Source organism: Cydia pomonella, chromosome 26 (genome assembly GCF_033807575.1).
Source record: "Cydia pomonella isolate Wapato2018A chromosome 26, ilCydPomo1, whole genome shotgun sequence".
In the NCBI taxonomy this organism is placed as follows: Eukaryota; Metazoa; Arthropoda; class Insecta; order Lepidoptera; family Tortricidae; genus Cydia; species Cydia pomonella.
The window spans coordinates 1,738,848-1,759,986 of record NC_084728.1 but is presented as its reverse complement, the minus strand read 5'-3'; the positions used below and the strand labels follow the sequence as shown (position 1 = coordinate 1,759,986).

General features: G+C 37.3%; 1 protein-coding gene across 2 annotated transcripts; it reads left to right on the top strand.

The window, feature by feature from the left end:
- Window positions 1-1,498: 1,498 nt before the first annotated feature.
- LOC133531887 (spliceosome-associated protein CWC27 homolog) lies at window positions 1,499-20,410 on the top strand. 2 transcript variants are annotated; one of them, XM_061870291.1, is made up of 10 exons: window positions 1,499-1,661; window positions 1,941-2,049; window positions 2,975-3,075; window positions 4,935-5,085; window positions 6,067-6,256; window positions 7,641-7,771; window positions 8,084-8,315; window positions 9,935-10,129; window positions 15,584-15,718; window positions 19,427-20,410. In XM_061870291.1, exons 1-10 carry the CDS (start codon window positions 1,620-1,622, stop codon window positions 19,575-19,577), a joined length of 1,437 nt encoding a protein of 478 aa, XP_061726275.1. In that variant the 5' UTR covers window positions 1,499-1,619; the 3' UTR covers window positions 19,578-20,410. The 2 variants fall into 2 exon arrangements, with proteins under 2 accessions (XP_061726275.1, XP_061726274.1); XM_061870290.1 differs by lacking the exons at window positions 15,584-15,718; window positions 19,427-20,410 and adding an exon at window positions 12,392-14,971.
- The last annotated feature ends 729 nt before the right edge of the window (window positions 20,411-21,139 follow it).

The window sequence follows — 21,139 nt, the reverse complement described above, 5'->3', positions numbered from 1 at the left end:
AACTTCTCCTAAAATAATGATATCTTTTTCAAAATTAATTAATATTTACCCAAGTTTATATACATCCGGCACTAATCCTTTATTTGAAGCGGCATTTGAAACCCTAATATATACCCCTAAAGTTATATTAGACATAGGAATTTTCAAAAATGATCCTGCAGCAAACAACAAATTTAATACATTTTTAGATAAATGGCAAGATTATTTACCGGTTTATACTGACGCTTCAAAGGTGGATCCTGCAAGATGTGTGGGAGCAGCAGTGTGGATTCCTCGGTACAATATTGTCCTCTCATTTAGGTGTCCTCCTCAAGCGTCGATTTTCACAGGTGAAGCAGTTGCTATTCTTGAAGCTGCCAAATATGCAGAGACCCATAGTATTAAAAAAACTATTATCTTCTCTGATAGTAGAAGCTGCCTACAGGCTATTGTAGGCAACCAATTCAAACTTAGAGCCAAATTTCCTTTGATTTTAGAAATCAAAGCTGTACTGCGTAGGTGTGAATTAAGGGGCCTAAATATTGTTCTCGGATGGGTTCCAAGCCACTGTGGTATTAGCGGCAATGAGATGGCTGATACATGGGCAAAACGAGCTATTGACATTGGATTAATAAAAGAGGATATTTACAGTACAGACCTTCTGAGTGGTTCACTGTCGGATCTATTTAATACATGGCAGGAGCAATGGGATATCTCGAGATTAGTGACAGGTAGACATTATGGCTGTATACAACCTCGTATATCTCGAAAACCGTGGTTCTATCGATTCCGTACGTCTCCGAAATGGGTAATATCCACCATCTGTCGTTTACGTTTGGGCAAAGTATGTACTCCGTTATTTCTGGCTATGATAGGTGTTCGTGCGAACTCATTGTGTGATTGTGGGCTTGATGAGGGCAACTTGGACCACATTTTCTTTGCATGCTCAAAGTGTAGCTACTCACTGTACGATGTATTGCCCGATAATGTTCCACGACCTATATGCTTCAGCTCGCTACTTTGTTACATGGATCCTATTCTAACTTCTATCCTAATTAAATATTTACAAGCAAATAACATTAAACTATAAATAAAGTATTATCTTTTCAGACCTAATTATATATCTTTAATTTTATACACACTCTACATTATACATTTATATGGTTTTCTTCTCTCTCACTTCCTTCATGTTGGCACTATTAACGTTCTGTCATCCGCTTCCCGCTTATTTGCTAACAATTGTATACGTCATGTGTTCGTTTGTGATGTCCATAACAATTATTTGTTTTTTAGGTTCTCCCTACCACATCCTTCCACAAGCTCAAAATATTACCGAACATTCTCCTCTCGTGTGAAAGTCAACACCGACATTGGCGAATTCACCCTGTGCAAATTGGCAGGGAGTAAAAGCCAGAAGAAAAAAAAAAAAAAAAAAAAAAAAAAAAAAAAAAAAAAAAAAAAAAAAAAAACAAACGTCAACGTCAACGCTGACAATGCTCTCAGGGCTGTATTGGTATTGGTTATTGTATTGCATTAATTTAGCTAATTAATTGTAATTTGTTAACATACTCATTGTTTATTCATAAAAAATAAATATTCTAAGATTTCTTCAAATGATTTAGCGTGCGCGCGAGGTTAAAATGAGTAATATTTACATTCAAGAACCGCCCGCCCTAGGAAAGGTAATTTTCTGTTTTTTTAGAGGTCCTTACATATTTACGGATGTTTCCGTGAAGAAATGAGATCTTTACTAAGCTAAGTATATTTCTCCGAAGGCCTGACTTCTGCGCCCGGTGTGGTCAAGGCTGGCAGCTGTTTTGGCCAGCGGATAAGCGCATATACGAAAGTGACAAAATCTATTTTGACCATAAGACGCATCCTAAATTTTTCATTAACAGATTTATGAAAACTGCCGACAAAATATTTAGAAGTTTTCAATCCAATCTGTATGTATATTTCAGGTGCTATTAAAGACATCAGCGGGAGAAATAGACATAGAGTTATGGACAAAGGAGGCCCCCAAAGCGAGCCGCAATTTCATACAACTATGTATGGAAGGATACTATAATGGTGAGATTTCTTTCATTTGAATCCATTGCTCAAATGATGGGATCCTGTTAAATTAAAGATATTTTTCAAATAGTCTGACCGATTGATTATTATTATATATGAATGCACAGGTAACTTACAGATGATGCATGCACATCAATATCCTGCACTTGTGTTTTGTCCATTTATAAAATGCTTGTCGAGTCTGTTTTTAAAAGAGTTGAGGGTGCACTGATTATGAATTCGGGCAAACTGTTCCACACTTTCACTATGCGGTTAGACAGGAAGTGTCGTCTAGGGTTGCTACTACTCAGCGTCCGTGTCAGCTTTAGAGAATGTCTCTCTTTCTCTCAGTCTGTCATACATATTCTGAGTGAAAATATCACTTAATGCGTGTACATTGTAGTGTCCTGTTCTAGTCTAGTCTAGTCATCTGATAGAAAGTAAAGACAGAGCCTAAGATGGAGCTTGCTTTAAAAAGACCCGGGTCATATTAAATTTGTCAAAGATACAGATGTCAGGAGCGCATTTCATTCCTTAGCAGTTCGCAAAACAATAAAATTTCACTCTTTGAAAACAGGCAAGCTTAACAGATGAGCCAGCTTAGGGACAAGTACCTTAGTGAATCTGGTATTCAAAAGTTACTCTTAAGGGCCCTTCACACTCATGCGCAAATCACGGCGTGAAGCGGCGAACGTAAGTGTGGCACCGATTTCGCAGATTATTCACGCCTTCGCGCCTGGTTCCCTGTTATTTGTCGGTTGTTTGGCCCGCGTCAAAGGAGGCGCGAAGCGCAATCTTGGAAGACGCCACATTAAACATTATTTTGGTTCATCAAATATTAATTATATTACACGAAGCTTATAATTTACTGAACAATACAAAACAAAATGTAAAATAGCTATGATGCCATAGATAATATAATCAACTACTTAAATACTTTCAGGCACAATATTCCACCGAGTGGTTCCGGGCTTCATAGCCCAGGGAGGCGATCCAAATGGAGACGGTACAGGCGGAGAATCCATCTACGGAGCACCTTTCAAAGTAATTACCTTTTAACACCTTGATTAATTTTAAACCAGAAACTGATGATTATAAACATACGCCGACCGGACATTTGACGACCGGTCTGGCCTAGTGGGTAGTGACCCTGCCTATGAAGCCGATGGTCCTGGGTATGAATCCCGGTAAGGGCATTGAGTGATGAGCACAGACATTTGTTCCTGAGTCATGAGTGCTTTCTTTGTATTAAGTATTTGTATATTATACACCGTGGGCCAATTAAACCTCACAGATTTCAAAGGAGTATTCTTGACCGCATTTAGAGACTAAAATGTCATACAATGTTTTCTGAAATCGGTCTTGTTTTAGAGATAATGACAATTTCTGTGAAAATTTGTTTCTTTTATAACTTAGTCAAAAACGCCTTTTTAGCTGTGACGCTGCCACTATGTGACTTGGTTTAGACATACCTACTGACAGATATTAAAGTTTTAAAGTAAACTCGCAATTTTCGTCTGTAAATACATAAAAAAAACTTTACTTATTCGTTGTAATGATTTTTTTTCACCAAGGTGTAAAAATAAATAACGTGTCGTGTGCAGAAAACGCAAAAGGAAATTTTTTTTCGGCAAAAAAAAAATCTTTTTGGCGAATTTGGCCAAAACTCATATAACATTTTTTGCTCCTTATGACCTCAGGAATGCGTGGTTAAAATCTGTCGGGTTTAATTGGCCCACGGTGTATATTTCGTCTGTGTAACTAAATCAATCTGTGTAAGAATGTCCTATAATATTTATTTATTTATATTTTATTTATACGCATGACCAAAACAAGAAGGATGGATAGAATTCCCAATCCTATATAATAAAAATAAAATAAATAAATAAATAAAATAGCCTTTATTTACAGGACAAAGAACAGTACTACTATCTCTCTATTATCTCCCATCTTTTGTATTCTTTGCCTGCTTGCCCTTCGGCAAAGGCCTCCTCCAACCTTCTCCACTCTCTCCGATCTATTGCCACTCTGCTCCAGGTACGGCCAGCTACCTGCGCAATGTCATCATCCCATCTCATTAGAGGTCTCTTTGCTCCTCTCTCTCCCTCTCTTGGGTACCATTGGGTGACTCGCTTGCTCCATTTATCTGTGCCTCGGATGATATGGCCAGCCCATTTCCATTTATCCAATCCTATATACTCTACATAATCTAGTGAATTCTAGTGCATCAAATTTCTATAAGCAAGTATGTAAGTACTGTACGTTAATTTATATATATTTTTTAATTCCATATTAATTTAGATTGTATTTTTTTTATTTAATGTATTTTAGTTATAAGATGTAATGTTTTGAAAATATGTGTCCCGCCGAGTTTCTTGAGGTCCCATATTGGCATACCCTCCTACAATTTAGGAGGGATTTAAATCTTCCCGGGTCAGAGGTGTATGGTTAGAGCCAGCTCTTGAAACTAACCAAATTTTATCCAAATCTGACAGAAAACCCCAACCAAAAACGGCAAAAAATCACGTTTATTGTATGGGAGCTCCCCTTAGATATTAATTTTATTCTGTTTTTTAGTATTTATTGTTATAGCGGCAACAAAAATGCATCATCTGTGAAAATTTCAACTGTCTTACTATCACGGTTCATGAGATACCTAGTGACAGACGGACAGCGGAGTCTTAGTAATATGGTCCCGTTTTATCCTTTGGGGAACGGAACCCTAAAAATATCGACAAAAAAATAAGATTTGCCCTTATTTGTCCATGAACAGCACAAAAAGTGACTTGTGACTTGAGATAGTATTTCGGAATGGCCCTGTTCGATTCTCTCCTATTCTCCTATATTTGGCTTCATCAAAAGTGATGACAGACTGTATTAAGATACTACAAAATTGATTTTAGGATGAGTTCCACACCAGGCTCCGGTTTAACCGGAGAGGTTTAGTGGCCATGGCTAACGCGGGGAAGGATGACAACGGCTCCCAATTCTTCATAACCCTCGGGGCTACTCCGGAGCTGCAGAACAAGCATACCATCTTTGGGAAAGTCACCGGTTAGTATAAGAAAGAAAAATACATTTATTAACATACAAAAACAAGTATAGCCTGAAGGTTATATTTGGCCTTCGCCATATTGTGGATTTTCAGTTGTACAGTCACGTCTGAAAATATCGATACGAAAAATGTGCCAAAAATATGTCGTTCATTGGCCACACCATCTGTTGTAGATGCTTGTTGCGGCGCTTTTGGGTTTATGGGCATCGCCGTTGGTGGCTATAAAGTCCTATAGCAGCGCGACATTTCTTTCCACATTGATCGCACACAAATCGTGAGTCCGCAGGAGGTGTTAGAGCACGACGAAGACTTTTCTGCTTAAGGTGCTCCAGCCAGTCATCGTCGTGCTTTGATATTCCGACTTTAATGTCGTGACACCATTCCGGTCTCATTACGGCGCGTTTCCGATGGTTGGGAACGCGAATGCCAAAACTGTCCATGTCCCGCTTGCAGGAGTCCTTAAATCGTAGAGTTGGACGCCCAACAGGTATTTTTACGTCCGCTATCTGATCCAGCATTACTTGGCGTATGGCATTACTACCTTAATATATGGGCAATAAAGTCGTGTGTAATATTTGGCACTTTTTTCGTATCGATATTTTCAGACGTGACTACCAATTTATGTTACTGGCAAAAAGTAGTCTTTAACAACAGACGTTCAAAGTTATCAAATGTCATAGATGTAAACAAGAAAGGATTTCGCAATTATATACTTTATGTAGGAGAAAACGTGTCGCTTAACTTTAAACTTAGATAAATACATTCGACCCTCTTAGGAAATATCTATTACCTTTTCTTAATACCAAAATCGCAAAAATCTAACAGATGGATCTATCTGAGTATTCTGAGTTTGAAGTTAAGCGACTAAAATATTATCCTTAAAAACATCTCGAACTCTTTCGAAACAAAACCGTCATAAAAATCCCTGACAGACAACCCACATTTTTTTTCAAAAATACTTAAATAACCCTCTTTTTCAGGTGAAACCATATACAACGTGCTAAAATTAACAGAAGGTCTAATAGGCCCCGACGACCGCCCAGAGCACCCACATAAGATCACTGGAGCCACGGTGATTATTAACCCATTTGATGACATCCAACCGCGGGTTGCGGCCCCTAAACCCGTTGAGATCACTAGAAAGAAGAAAGAGCGCGCAGCGGCTGTTAAGTAAGTACCTTAAGGTCCACCTACACGAGAGGCCGAAGGCCGAGCTGCGGGAAGAAAGTCCTGTTTAAGGTAGTCTCGAAAACAGTAAAATTGACTAAGCCATCCAGGAGCTGAGGCCGGAAACCAACCGTCTTATGCCATGGACCTCTACCAAAGAGAATTTGAAGTAGAGGTGGATTGTCAAAGAAAACTTTATAGCCACAGTAATATCTGCCATGTTTCGACACGTGATTAAAACTTTTAGAACGCCGTTTGACTTTGATCCTTATTCTTTCACTGATATGTGTTAAATTTGTTCAATATTAAAAAGTGGCGTCATCTGATAGATCAAAGGCCAAAGGTGAGTATGGCGACATCATTTCGAGCGATGGCGCCATAACCTTTAGGTTGTGCCCGGTAAATGGCGCCACTTTTTGTTACACAACTGTGATGGCAGTCAATTTACGTGGCTACAAAGTTTTCTTTGACAATACACTTCTATTTCAAAATCTCTTTGCCTCTACACAACTCGTAGAGTTCGGCCCGACGGCCTTCGCGTTTAAACATTTGTAAAGCCTGACCAGAAATATATGATCATTCTCAAGAGGGCGCTGTTATTTTCATGTATGGGATGACAGTTCAGTTTAATATCAAAAATTTAGTTCCAATGAAATTCCGCAATATGGCGCGTGATCATATATTACTCGTCAGGTTTGTATTGTATACGGGCGATTTTCCGCAACTCGACGACTTGCGCCTATTTTGCGTCATAGTTGGGGGTGGGCTAGTCCTGCCAGCCCAGCTCCTCGAGGAATCCTATCAAACCTTTAATGTTGAGTAGGACCTCGGGGAGGTCTCTCGGAGATCCGAGATGTTTAGCCCTGTATGGAGTCACTCCGCTGCATTCCAGCACCACGTGAGAGGCTGTTTCTTCTGTCTCCATGCAACCTCGGCATAGGGGACTGTCTGTGACACCTGTTATGAAAAGATGTTTGTTAAATAGTCCATGACCTGTTATGACACTGGTTACCATACTCAGTCGGACCTTCCCTAGTTGCAGGAGCGCCCTTGTGAGCTTTCCGTTGATGCCAGGCATGGCTTCTTTTGCCTGTCTGCATCCAGTCTGGTTCAGCCAGTGTTCTGTGTGTAGTTTCCCTGTACGTGCCAGCAGCATTGAGCGTACCTTGCCAGGTTTATTATTGTTTTGTTTTAAGCACTAACTACCCGCGCTCTGCCTTCGGCCTCGCATGTATACGCGCCTCTCCCGGACGCTTCGGCCTTCGGCCCCACGCGGAGCTCGGCCTTCATTTAAGTTTGCGGTGGTTGCAGGTAACATGCACCCATCGGACGCTCACCGCAGAAGCTTAATTCATTATTCTTTCTTATAATAAAAACTTTGTTCTAGAAACTTCGGTTTGCTGTCGTTTGGCGAAGAGGCAGAGGAAGACGAGGGTGAGGCGATGGAGTACAGAGGGAAGCCCAAATCTACCCACGACCTGCTAGAGGACCCTAAACTCAGTAAAATGACTGCGGCCGGTAAATAATATTAATAATAATATTTAGGTATACTAAAGGCTCTGTAACCCGTAACACCTTTGGAGTTGCAGGCGTCCATAGGCTACGGTAACCGTTTACCGTCAGGCGGGCCGTATGCTTGTTTGCCACCATGCATGCATGGCAGTTTGTTGTGTAATGAGCACAGATATTTGTTCCTGAGTCATGGATGTTTTCCATGTATTTAAGTATTTTTTTATTACTGGCTTACAGTGGGACTTAGTCAATTTGTGTAAGTTAATGTTCCTATAATATTTATATTTTATGTTTATAATATGTATTAATTTATTACAGAACTAGAACTAGAAGAACAAAACAAAAAAGACAAACCGCTAACTGAAGAGGAAATAAATGAGAAAAAAGAGGAAACAGCAGCCACCGTGTCCAGTATAAGAGATAAACTTAAGAGGAGAAGTCCAGAGAGGGAGCGTAGCGGCAGTCCCGAGGGAAAGAGACGGAAGAGTGAGAGTGAGGAGGAGGAGTATTATATTGGAATGGAAAGGGATAAGGAGAGGAGAAAAGAGAGGTAATTAGGTAATAAAATAGTAGATTATGTCACAATGGGAGCAAAATGACATCTACGGCGTGGGCGTACATTGAATTCTGAACGAAGCGAAGGATTCTAAAATAGAATCTTGAGCATAGTGAGGGATTCAAGTGTTAACGCCCAAGGTGGAAATCATTTTGCTGTCATATGACACATGACAATGACACATACTGCTTTTGAAGTCACCTATGAGGAAATTATTATGTTTCAAAATATTATTTAAGCTAAAAAAACGCAAGAAAGTAAAAAAATGTGTCCTGGCAGGGAAGAAAAATACTTTTTCACCTTAGCAGCTCGAACAAGCCTACTTTCCTAACTCAAGGCCATGAATACAGGAATATTTCTAGAAGCTTTCGTCATAATGATGATGCCTTTCATTCATGAATGTAAATAAATGTGGTTAACTTTACTTGATGTTAAATTTTGTTCTCACTACTGAGGTGAAAAGTTGTATGTGTCACACGAGAGCAAAGTTATTTTACATCTCGTGTTTTTAAGTCCCTCGCTACGCTCAAGAATTTTTCGCTTACTCGGGACTCAAAATCAACACTCGCAAGAAAAACCAACTTTCCTCTCTTGTTGCACAAATAACTATTTCTAAATAGGCGATGTGAAAAATTATAGTTTGAGAGTTAAAATAGATGGTGTATGGTGCCATACAATTGTCTTTAACCCTTTGAACGCTTTATGTCATAAAGATAAACATCACTCAAACGCCAAGATCCCGGGTGAAGGTTACTTTGACAGCGTCCGCCATAACACCTATAGTTGTCCTTGGCGCTGTGGGAACGACTAGTACCGACGCCTTTAGGTGTTATTGGCGTTCAAAAGGTTAACTGAATTGTCAAACTTGAACTCTTGTCAATGTGTACCAGATAATGTTAATTAAATTAAATAAGCCTTTAATCCACATATGAATCACTTGTAAATACAAATATTAAGTTGTCTTGTTATAAAATGTCTCTTAGTGTGGTGTGCCTGTCGGCATAGGCCTCTTCCAACTCTTTCCAGTGCTGTCTGTCTAAAGCAACTCTGGTCCAGCGGGGTCCTAGAGTAAACTGGATGTCATCTATAACCAGATGGGAATCTGGTTATTTGTTGACCTTTTTTGCGCTTGCAACCGAATGGGTACCAGTGGGTCACTTGCTTGCTCCATTTTTCTTTGGTGTCGCAGCATGTGGCCTGTCCACCTCCACTTTTGTTGGTCGATACGCTCGAGTATGTCCTTTACTTTTGTTCTTCGCCTTATTTCCTCGTTCCGGATTCTGTCCCTTAGTTTTGTACCAAGCATACTTCTCTCCATAGCTCGTTGGCATTTGACGAGTTTGTCTCTGTGTTCTGCTGTTAATGACCAGGTTTCACATCCGTATGTCATGCATGGGAGGATGCACGTATTGAACGTCTTTCTCTTTATATAGGTACCTAGGTCCTTACTTTTAATACGGACCTAAACAGCGCCGCCTACAATAGCTGTCAAATAAGCAGCATATTTTTTTTAGACTCATACAATTAATAAATATTTATACATATGTGACTAATTAACTCGAAAAAAAATCGATAATTATTTTATATTTAGATTATTTTTGTTTTTATTACAGAGACAGAATAAGAAATGAAATAAAGCAATTGAAAAAAGAAATGAACGCGCCCAAAGACAAACAGGAGTCGAAAGAAGAACAGAAAGAAGATAAAAAGAAAATTAAAGAAGATAACGAAATGTACAAGGATTATGTCGACGAACAGGAGAAATATAAGAAGATGAAGGAGAAATTACCGAAAAAAGGAGCTGCCAGGTAAATAACTTTTTGTTTTATTAATAAAAATAGTTATTTGTCTTACAAGGGAGCAAAGTTGGTGTTTGCGCATCGTGTTTCTTTTAGATGTGAACAAGAAACAGTAATTAAACCATGAGCGTAGCGAGTGGTTCAATAAGTGTAATCTTAAGTTTCAAGGCAGTGTGAGGCAAGCCGAGTGAAACTAAAAACTTTCACCTTTAACTCTTCACCGGGGAAAATACTAACTGTAAAGAATTACATTTTTTTAGGGTTCCGTACCAAAACGGGACCCTATTTCTAAAACTCCGCTGTCCGTCCGTCCCTCTGTCCGTCCGTCCATCCGTCCGTCTGTCAACAGATTGTATCTCATGAACCGTGATAGCTAGACAGTTGAAATTTTCACAGATGATGTATTTCTGTTGCCGCTATAACAACAAAAACTTAAAAAGTACTGAACCCTCGGTGTGCGAGTCCGACTCGCATTTGTCCGGTTTTATGTTTACCATTCGTAATAATCGCTTATAAGTACAAAAAGTACCAACTGTCATGAAAAAATTATACAAAATTTGCATTACTTCGGTTTAAATGATAATATATAATATAGGTATTAAAAGTGATCTCTTTCTCGCTCTAACTTATATCTGCGTCCTTAACGTTCGTACGGCGACCACCTTACACAATACCAAAGAGAATTTGAAATAGAGGTGGATTGTCAAAAGAAAACTTTGTAGCCACAGTAAATTTACTGCCAATTTTCGACACAGGATTAAAACTTTTAGAACGCCATTTGACTTTGTCAAATTTCTTAAATACCAAAAAGTGACGTCATCTAATAGATCAAAGGCCAAAGGTATGGCGGCGTGTCGTTTCGAGCGACACCTTTAGGTTGTGCCCGGTAAGATGGCGCCACTTTTTGACATTTAGCAAATTTAACACATATTAGTGAAAAAATAAGGATCAAAGTCAAATGGCGTTCTAAAAGTTTTAATCATGTGTCGAAAGTTGGCAGTATACTGTGGCTACGTTTCTTTGACAATCCACGTCTATTTCAAATTCTCTTTGCTTTTAGCCATGTTTGACAACTTGTCTGTGGTGTTTCACACACCATGACGTATAAGGCCATAATTGTTTTTAAAAAAAGTGACGTAACCTTCTCCTATTGGCGTTTGCAGACACGTGATACTGGGCATTATTTGAAATCTTCTTCTTCCTAGCGTTGTCCCAGCATATTGCCACGGCTCAAGGGAGCCTGGGGTCCGCTTTGACAACTAATCCCAAGATTTGGCGTAGGCACTAGTTTTTACGAAAGCGACTGCCGTCTGACCTTACAACCCAGAGGGTAAAACTAGGCCTTGTTGGAATTATTCCGGTTTCCTCACGATGTTTTCCTTCACCGAAAAGCGACTGGTAAATATCAAATAACATTTCGTACATAAGTTCCGAAAAACTCATTGGTACGAGCCGGGGTTTGAACCCGCGACCTCCGGATTGCAAGTCGCACGCTCTTACCGCTAGGCCACCAGCGCTTTTTTGGGCATTATTTTAAATACCTACCTTTGATTATTTGGGTGAATCAACTTTTTTTGTTTTGTTATCCTGTACCGTTGTCCAAGGGACAACAGTGGCACAGTTTGTTTGAAGAGACGTTGTATGCCGTTCTATTAACATGCTTAGTAGGGGGCCCATTATGGACATTGGTTATAACAACAACAAAAACGCAAGTTTGATACATTTAAGTACCATAAAACCAGTATTTCAATGAACTTTTGTCCCCTGGACAACTAATCGTAACCATGGCAACGAGTGACGCTAAAAAGTTGATTCTCCCATTTATAAATGATTTATTACGCATATTTACACTAAAAAAAAAATTGATTTTTAGCATTCTAATATTCCCTGTAAACATAGGGTAAAAACATAACATTTTATATATTTGCGATTCATGTCAACATCGGTATTAATTAATCTTATATAGTTCATACCTAAGAAAAGATTTTTGCTGCCAATGTTTTAACCTACCTGTGCGTACTATTAGTTTTAAATAATTTTTAGAACTTTGTCCTTGATTTGTTCTACGTCAAAATTAATTTTCGCGTAAAAAACACATAACATTGGAATCGTTGGACGTCATGGTTTAAATATTCCGTTCACATATTTGTGTGACAAAATATTCTAAATTATATTTTGCAATTGATAATACACTTTTCACCATAGCATTTACGACTTAATGTGTATGCCCGTGCAAGTATCAAGAAGAATGAAGCAAAATCGTCTTTTCAGAAGCAGACGTACGAAAGTATCAAGAAAACCGTTCAAAAAGAAACCTTGGGTCAAGAATTTATACGAGAACCGAGACTATCCTGACAACTATACAGATTCCAAATTCCTGGAAGAACTAAGGAAGAATGTATTCGTAGAAAAAGTTACTTTAAAACAAGCTGTAGAAGGCTCATTTCGGGTTGTATTAAGGCTGTCTATATGCGTATTATACGCAGTTCTTTTCACTTACATGTATAACGATTGGACGCACACATATACAGTTATAAATGTAGCTATAACTTTTACTATATGTAGTTATATCTTATATTTAATCGTCGAAGGTAGCGAATTACTTAGCAATTTAAAAACTGTGCTAGTATACCTAGTTATAGGTTACCTAGTATCACCAATTTTACATACTTTGACAGATACTGTCAGTACTGACACAATTTACGCTTGGGCTGTCATTATGATGTTGGTACACATGATTTTCTTCGACTACGAAGTACATATAGCATTAGTGTCTAAATCTCTGTCAATAAACGCCGCCATCTTTGGCTCTGTGTGTTTAGCGTCACGGTTGTCAACGCCGTTTGACGCGTTCGTGCTTTTGACAGTTTCTGTCATTTTTTTCGTTTTGAGCCCGCAACTTTTTAAAGTTTTACTAAAAACCAAGTTATTCTTGCCTTTATGTGTTTTTACAGTATTTTTGACGATTTTTAGTTTATACTTAGTTTCGATAACGTTATTGTATTATTTTGTCATTTTGGTGTGTATTTTGACAGTTTACTGTCCTGTCATGTTTGTCAAATGGCAGAAATATAAGGATAATATTTATGGGCCGTGGGATGAGGCTGTCATAAATGATTCCGATGATTTAGATGAATGTTTGAATGAATTTAGATGATAATATTAAAATAATTGCAGTATTTTTACGACCGGTCTGGCATAGTGGGTAGTGACCCTGCCTATGAAGCCGATGGTCCTGGGTTCGAATCCCGGTAAGGGCATTTATTTGTGTGATGAGGGATGTATATATTATACTATACCCATATTACAAGTCTTCTTGAGCTTACTGTGTTAGTCAATTGTTACGGGCTTAGTCAATTTGTGTAATAATGTCCAATATTTATTTGTTATTTATTTATGTATTATTTTAATTTAGTTTTAAAAACACTTTTAACCTTTTGAACGCCACGCCTATCGTACGCGGCGCGTAATCATGAACCTTGTCGGTACGCATGAAGGTTGATATTGGGCTGTAGCCGCGCGCGTCATACGTCGTCTTTGGCGATCAAAATGTTAAAGTTCGTGTCATTCACGAAGACGCTTGTCTTGACTCGTAATGTCATGTAATTAAAGGTTAGATTTGATAAATGTACACGTCATCGTGGATAACACGAACTATATCTACGATTAACGCACACAAAAATATATTTGTCTAAAGTAAGAACGCTAAGTACAAATAATTTAGTACATTAACCATCTATTTCCTATATCCATCGCATGCACGTAATTACGAATATATTGCTGTCCCGCTCTTGATGCCGGCGGTCAGTACCACTGCACAAGCGGGACAGCGATATAATTGGGTACTAGACACATGTTGAATATTATAACAAAATTAAGCTAAATTGATAGAAAATGAGCCATCCATTATAAATAAGTGGAATTTAAAAAGACATATTAAGATAATAAAATAATATAAGGCACCAAAGTCTCAAAAAAAAACGAATAATCATTCATTTAAATAAACCATATATTTTTTTAATTTTCAAAAAGAAAAACCAATTTGGTACCATTCGATTCCTTACATTTTATGGAAAAATAAATTGTACGACAACTATATACATAAACGTAATATTTCAGGGTCAAAATAACAATTTTCTTAATCTTCCATACATTTAGGACAGACTAATGTAATGTGACGTCACATTACAATATCATTTTGTTAGAGGTATTTCAATCGTCGAGTGCGAGCGTCAGACTTTAACTCTCATTTCTGATCTTTGTGTTGCTTAAATGCCATGAGTCCTATATAGACATTTGATCCTCAGGAAAATCAAGATCAATTGACATTATTTACAAATAACTGTCAAGTAGCTAATTACGCGTGCGACAGAGAAAAGATATGGAGGTTCAAAGTACGAAATTCTTCTTGCTTAGCGTTATTACTTTACTCCAGTATTTAGGTTTAACAGGATATATTTTACGATATATTGTCTGTCGTATTCTATTGCCGTTCAAAATCCTGTATCATTAATGATATTATTTCATATAACTTTTCACCACAGTTTTTTTTTATTTATATTTGTAAATGATGCAACCGACGTGCATTCTTATATTTAAATTATGTTATTTCGCTGTCGAACGAAAAATATTGTTTGCAACTGTACATAAATAAGCCTTAAAACACGAGTAGGGTTTTATAAAACTAGCGAAGCGAGTTTCATAAAAAGATCACACGGGTATATCAGTTCAGTTGCATAACCTACTTAAGTATTATTTTACAATACCTAGCTAGTTTAAAATGGATACCATTATTTAAATTGTAATGAAATCATGACATGTTACTTCAAAAATAAAATGGTTTATTTTTTATTAGGTATTTGCTTCATTTATTGCCCATACATACTAGTAGGGGAAGTAAGTGCAGACATAAAAGGGGCAGTATGTATTATGCCCTAACCAATGCCCTAGCTCCCCCCCCCCCCGGGATAAAGGCGGTCTCTCAGTCTCGCCAACCGAGGGTTCCGTACTTTTTAGTATTTGTTATAGCGGCAACAGAAATACATCATCTGTGAAAATTTCAACTGTCTATCACGGTTCATGAGATACATGTCAGACGGACAGATAAACAGGTCCATTTTTAGGGTCACGTTTTACCCTTTGGGTACGGAACGGGGCCTTTGGGGAGGATTTATCCGCCAAAAATTAAAATGATATGTAATTGAACACACAATCTTGTTGAATATAATTAAAACGGAAAATAGCTCAACATGTTGGACTCTGTACCGAGTAGCATTAACGGGAGCTCGCGTTGGCGGACCGGCGCAGACTACTTTCGCGGTGGCGGCTTTGGTATAAGTGAATGTCAAGTTTTAATATATTAAATACGTATGTGTATATCTCGGAATTTTTGTTAAAAAAATCTTGTTAACACCATTTTTTTCCCTTGAGATTCGTGTTATCGAGGTTACACATTTGTTACAGAGAAAACTTCACATTGGAGCTACTCGCCAAGTTCAAGAACAAACTGCACGCTATTAAAGAGAAGGCGTCTACGTCAGAGGCGGAAGCGGAAGCAACAGCGGGGGCGGAGGATGAAAACCTAAACAGTGACGACTGGTAAGTAACTACGTAAGAAGTTATAGAACAAATTACTTAAGAGGGAAGAATAGCTTTGCTAGATTTGTTAGACCTGTACCCCAAAAGCATAAAATTGTTGTAGTAATTCACCGAATCGCATTTCACCTCGATCTCATATTTAATTTTCGCATTGTGTCTCAATAGTTTTTTTTTTCTAGTGGCTATAAGTTTTAGTCGCATTTCACCTCGACCGTACATTTAAACATCGCGTTGTGACTCAATCGTTTATTACTTTAGTCGCATTTCACCTCGATATTGTATTGGCGACGTGATTCAACGCAACGTCAACGTCACATAGATAAAATTTTAATGAGTTTGATAGCACTTGAGGCTTAATCCTACGAGTACAAAACGAGTATAAAAAAACACTTAATTTTAGTGCAAGCATCAAATTAACGTATCAAGTTAAATAGAGTCCCAAACAAACGTCGATCGCGGCGAAATGCCTCTTCGGTAACATACTACACGAAAAATTAAATACTACAAATTAATTATACTAATGTCTAAGGCTACGGGAAAAAGTGCGTCAAGTAAAAAAATCCAGTGATATCTTTTTCATTCAAGGTGAAATGCGATTCGGTGAATTACTACAACAATTTTATGCTTTTGGGGTACTGGTCTAACAAACCCTTTGCTATCGTAACAAAATAACTGTACTTTTTCTATGAAATTACCATTTCCGGAGAAAACGGTTTACACTAACTAAATCTTGACAAATCACTTTGATTTTGATGTCGATCGCTTCAGCATTATATGTATATTCTAGGTTTATAGGTTTCACTTTAATTTTTGTATAACAAACTTCGAACAAAAGGAAAACCTATAAACCTAGTTTTTACGAGCTTTTATTTAACTTGCCCTGTTAGTGGCAAAATAGTTGCAAATCTTGCAAGTTAAATTTGACCCACTTCCCGGTTTCCGATTGAGCTGAAAATTTGCATACATATGTAAGTCGGGTGACAATTCAATATTATGGTACCATCTAGCTGATCTGACGATGGAGACAAGATGTGGACATAGGAACTCTGTGATAAAACAACGCTTTATCACAGAGTGATTGAATTGTGTTTGGGGTTTTTAGAATTGTTTCGATGAGTATTAGTTGCCTGTGGAAAGAAAAGTACAGTCAGCGATAAAAGCTTGTACCAAAAATGAAATATTTGCCAAAAACTTATTCATTGTGTCAATAACATACTAAAAATCATATAGAATGGGAAATATTTAGAATTGGAAAAAAAAATCTCTTGTATTTACGAGTAAATAAGTGGTATACTTCCTTTTTAACTGGGGGCCTAGTCAAGATTACAATCATTTATAGAAAACTCCAATCGAAACTTAAATAGTTAATGTATGACTGTGTCACTTGACTTTTCCTAGTATCTGTCATACATTTTTTTTCTTTTTGGCGTGTGTCGATATACGATGTTTATCAAATATCAAATATCAAACATTTATTCAGCAAATAGGCCACAGGGGCACTTTTACATGTCCATTTTTACAAACAATAAATTAAAAAAAAAACAATTACAAATATCGAATCTATGAAATAATAAATACTTTATTAGAGATGTATACTGTCTCTAAATGTCAAATTACACAAAAAAAACTATGATAAAAAAATAAAACCATTTATCTTGGCTGGGAGGCCCTTTTTATGCCACGTCGGTGTCAAACAAGCTTACGGCCCGCCTGATGGTAAGCAGTCACCGTAGCCTATGGACGTCTGCAACTCTAGAGGTGTTACATGCGCGTTGCCAACCCTTAAGGCCCTCTGTGACAATAGGGTTGTTTAATTTTCTAAATTTACTCGTAGTTAAATAGATAGAAAATTAAATACTTATATTAAGCAAGTTCACTTACGTATGTACCTAAAGTAGTATATGTATCACGTATGCGTAGTAATTTATGCGTGTCACGTGTGTAGTGTTTATATGACTATGTCTCACAGAAGTTTCGTTGAATAGAAAATGAGCAATTTGTGACAATCAATTGGAAACTTATAAAATATATTGAAATAAAAAAATACAAGACCTCAAAGTTTCAAAATTAACGATTTTTTTAAACATCCAAAAATGAAAGAATTTAGATACCATTTGATTCCTTATAAAGACCGTGCGCGTTGGAGGGTCTGCCATCTTCTGGCTTGAATCGGAACCATAAACATGCACATTTACACGTCACGTGTTTTCTTGTGCATAGTAGGTTCTGCCATCTCGTGGGCCACATCGGAACAATAAACATCACATTTACGCCTCGCGCCAAAAATCTGACAGCTCCTGTGCTGCCTCCTACAGTTCATGCACGCTCCCTATATTTTATAAAAAAAAATAAAAATTATAGCAACATATACATAAACGCAATATTTCACTGACAAAATCTCAATTTCCTTGTTTTGCATACACCGAAACGGCTTTTTATGGCATGGCATTTTAAGTATAGCTCATGATTTCATTTTCTTTATGCTGTTAGTATGTATGTTAACATTATGTACTTAATAATGAACCTCCAGGTCTGTGATTCTTAAGTATGTTAAGTACTCTATATTGTACTTCAAATCCATTTGTATATGTGACTGTTTGTGTTCTAAATAAATTAAAAAAAAAAAGAACAATAAATTCTTCGTGTTATGGCTCCATCAAGGTGTTGATGATTCTGCCAATGTCGAGGTTGGATAAGACACGGCTAGTACCTATATAAATCTTATCATATTACGATCATAGACAGTGTTATTCAGAGTATCCGATCAATCTGCAAAGAAATACAAATTACCACCAATAGACTACATACAACTATTAAACAATATGAACACTACACTCTGTACAGTACCCCTAGTGTAACTTTGATCGACATCATAACGTGACGAACGCGTTTGCGTTAAGTCTCATTTTGTATAGGATTTTGAGTTTCCAAAACGTCCCGCTTGGCGCGCTCTTTCGAAATCCAATACAAAATGAGACTAAACGCAAACGCGTACGTCACGTTTGGAAATCGAATTTATTTACACTAGGGGTACAGAACAAGCTACAGTTAAGTATTAAATCTAGGAACTTATTGTACAATAATATGATACATACTACAATTTAAGATTATTGTCGAAGAAAATGTTGTAGCCACAGTAAATTAACCGTCTTCGTTCGACACATGATTAAAACTTTTAGAACGCCATTTGACTTTGAGCCTTATTATTTCACTGATATGTGTTTTAATTTGTTAAATATCAAAAAGTGGCGCCATTTAATAGATCAAAAGCCAAAGGTATCGCTGGAAACGATGCCGCCACAAGATTTAGCCGATACCCGGTAAGATGGCGCCACTTTTTGATATTTAATAAATTTAACACATATCAGTGAAAGAATAAGGATCAAAGTCAAATGGCGTTCTAAAAGTTTTAATCATGTGTCGAAAGACGGCAGTAAATTTACTGTGGCTACAAAGTTTACTTGGACAATTCACCTCTATTTCAAATTCTCTTTGTTGTTACTTTAGATGATGAAGATGCATCCCGGCGAAGTGCGAGTTGAACACGCGGCCTAATGATGCCTTACCATCACACATGTTTTACAATGTTTTAATTTTTTCTTAATATCTGTCCCACGCTTGACGTGTCTATTATTTTTTGCCATGCATTTATTTTTTTCCTTACCAATTTAGAAATAATTTTCAACTAACATATTATTTCATACACAGGCTCGGTCACACCCTCCGATTCGAAGAAAAAGGGCCCCTGCTAGCGAAAGATGCCTCCACAAAAGGAGACGACTGGTTCGACATATACGACCCGAGGAACCCGCTCAATAAGAGAAAGAGAGAGAAAACTGATAAGAAGAGTAAGAAATAGTATTTGTTTCACATCAATCGGGTCCGCTTTGTAAATTAAGCCATAGAAAAATAAGTAAGCATACAGTATAAGTTGAAGACCAGTTTGGCCTAGTGGGTAGTGACCCTGCCTACGAAGCCGATGATCCCGGGTTCAAATCCTGGTAAGGGCATTTATTCGTGTGATGAGCATGGATATTTATTCCCGAGTCATGGGTATTTTCTATGTATTTAAGTATTTATAAATATTTATATATTATATATATCGTTGTCTAAGTACCCTCAACACAAGCCTTATAGAGCTTACTGTGGGACTTGGTAAATTTGTGTAATAATGTCCTATAATATTTATTTATTTATTTATACAGGCCATAGAGTGCTCACTCCATACATCAGTTTTCTTACCAAAACGCTTATTATTTTCGTAGTCGACATCTAGCGTCAAGTCGCGGGTTTAACAGTACTGCTACTTGACAATATATGTCGCAATAAAAGTCCATTGCTCAATTTTCAGCTAATATCACCGGATTAACCGGAACCCTATTTTCAACTCCTGCTTGTAATATTCGTTGTAAATTGTTGAGCAATACACTTTTCGTCAGCGACACTCGCGACATCTAGTGTCAAGTAGTGGTACTGATAGATCCGCTACTTGACGCTAGATGTCGACTATGAAAATAGTAAGCGTTTACGAGCGAGTGAGCATTCTTCGCTTACTTATTTCTTTATACTGAAGCCCAAGAAAGACGAGGGCATATTTTCAAATTCAAAGTTAGTTTGTACGGACTTTAGGAGTTATGTTTACAAATGGTGTACTTACTTATCTGTAAGATAAATAAAATATTTGATAAATAATCGGTTTTACTTTTATTTATTTTCCTCGTGTTCACTTTGCATCCCAGAGACCAATTCGAAGCTAAACATTGACATCAAAATGATGTCATGCATTTTGTTCGTATTTGTGACATCAATTAGATATATTATCTATTTTGTTGTCAAATGTACGTTTGAATGAGGGTTCGAACCCTGACCAAAGAGAATATGAAATAGAGGCGGATTGTCAGAGAGAACTTTGTAGCCACAGTAAATTTACTGCCATCTTTCGACACATGATTAAAACTTTTAGAACGCCATTAGACTTTGATCCTTATTCTTTCACTGATATGTGTTAAATTTGTTTGACTTTCGCCATTTGACTTTCACCCTGATTATTTCACTGATATATGTTAAATTTATTAAATATCAAATAGTGGCGCCATCTAATAGATCAAAGGCTATAGATTGGTGACATCGTTTCGAGCGATGGCGCCATAAGTCATAACATACGTCTGTGGAATGCTCTCCCTCTGCCTATCAGACAAGCTCAGAGCAAGCTTTCATTCAAAAGCAAGTTGCGTAAGCACTTATTTGAAAACATTCGTGACTAAATGTCTGCGTGATATCTCACACTAATAGGTACATTATTATTATATATATGTATGTTTATTTATATATATTGAATATGTATATATGTAGGTATATTTAAAATATATATTTGTGTAAGTATACTATCATAGTAGTCTCGACTTGTGTCTATTTCCATAT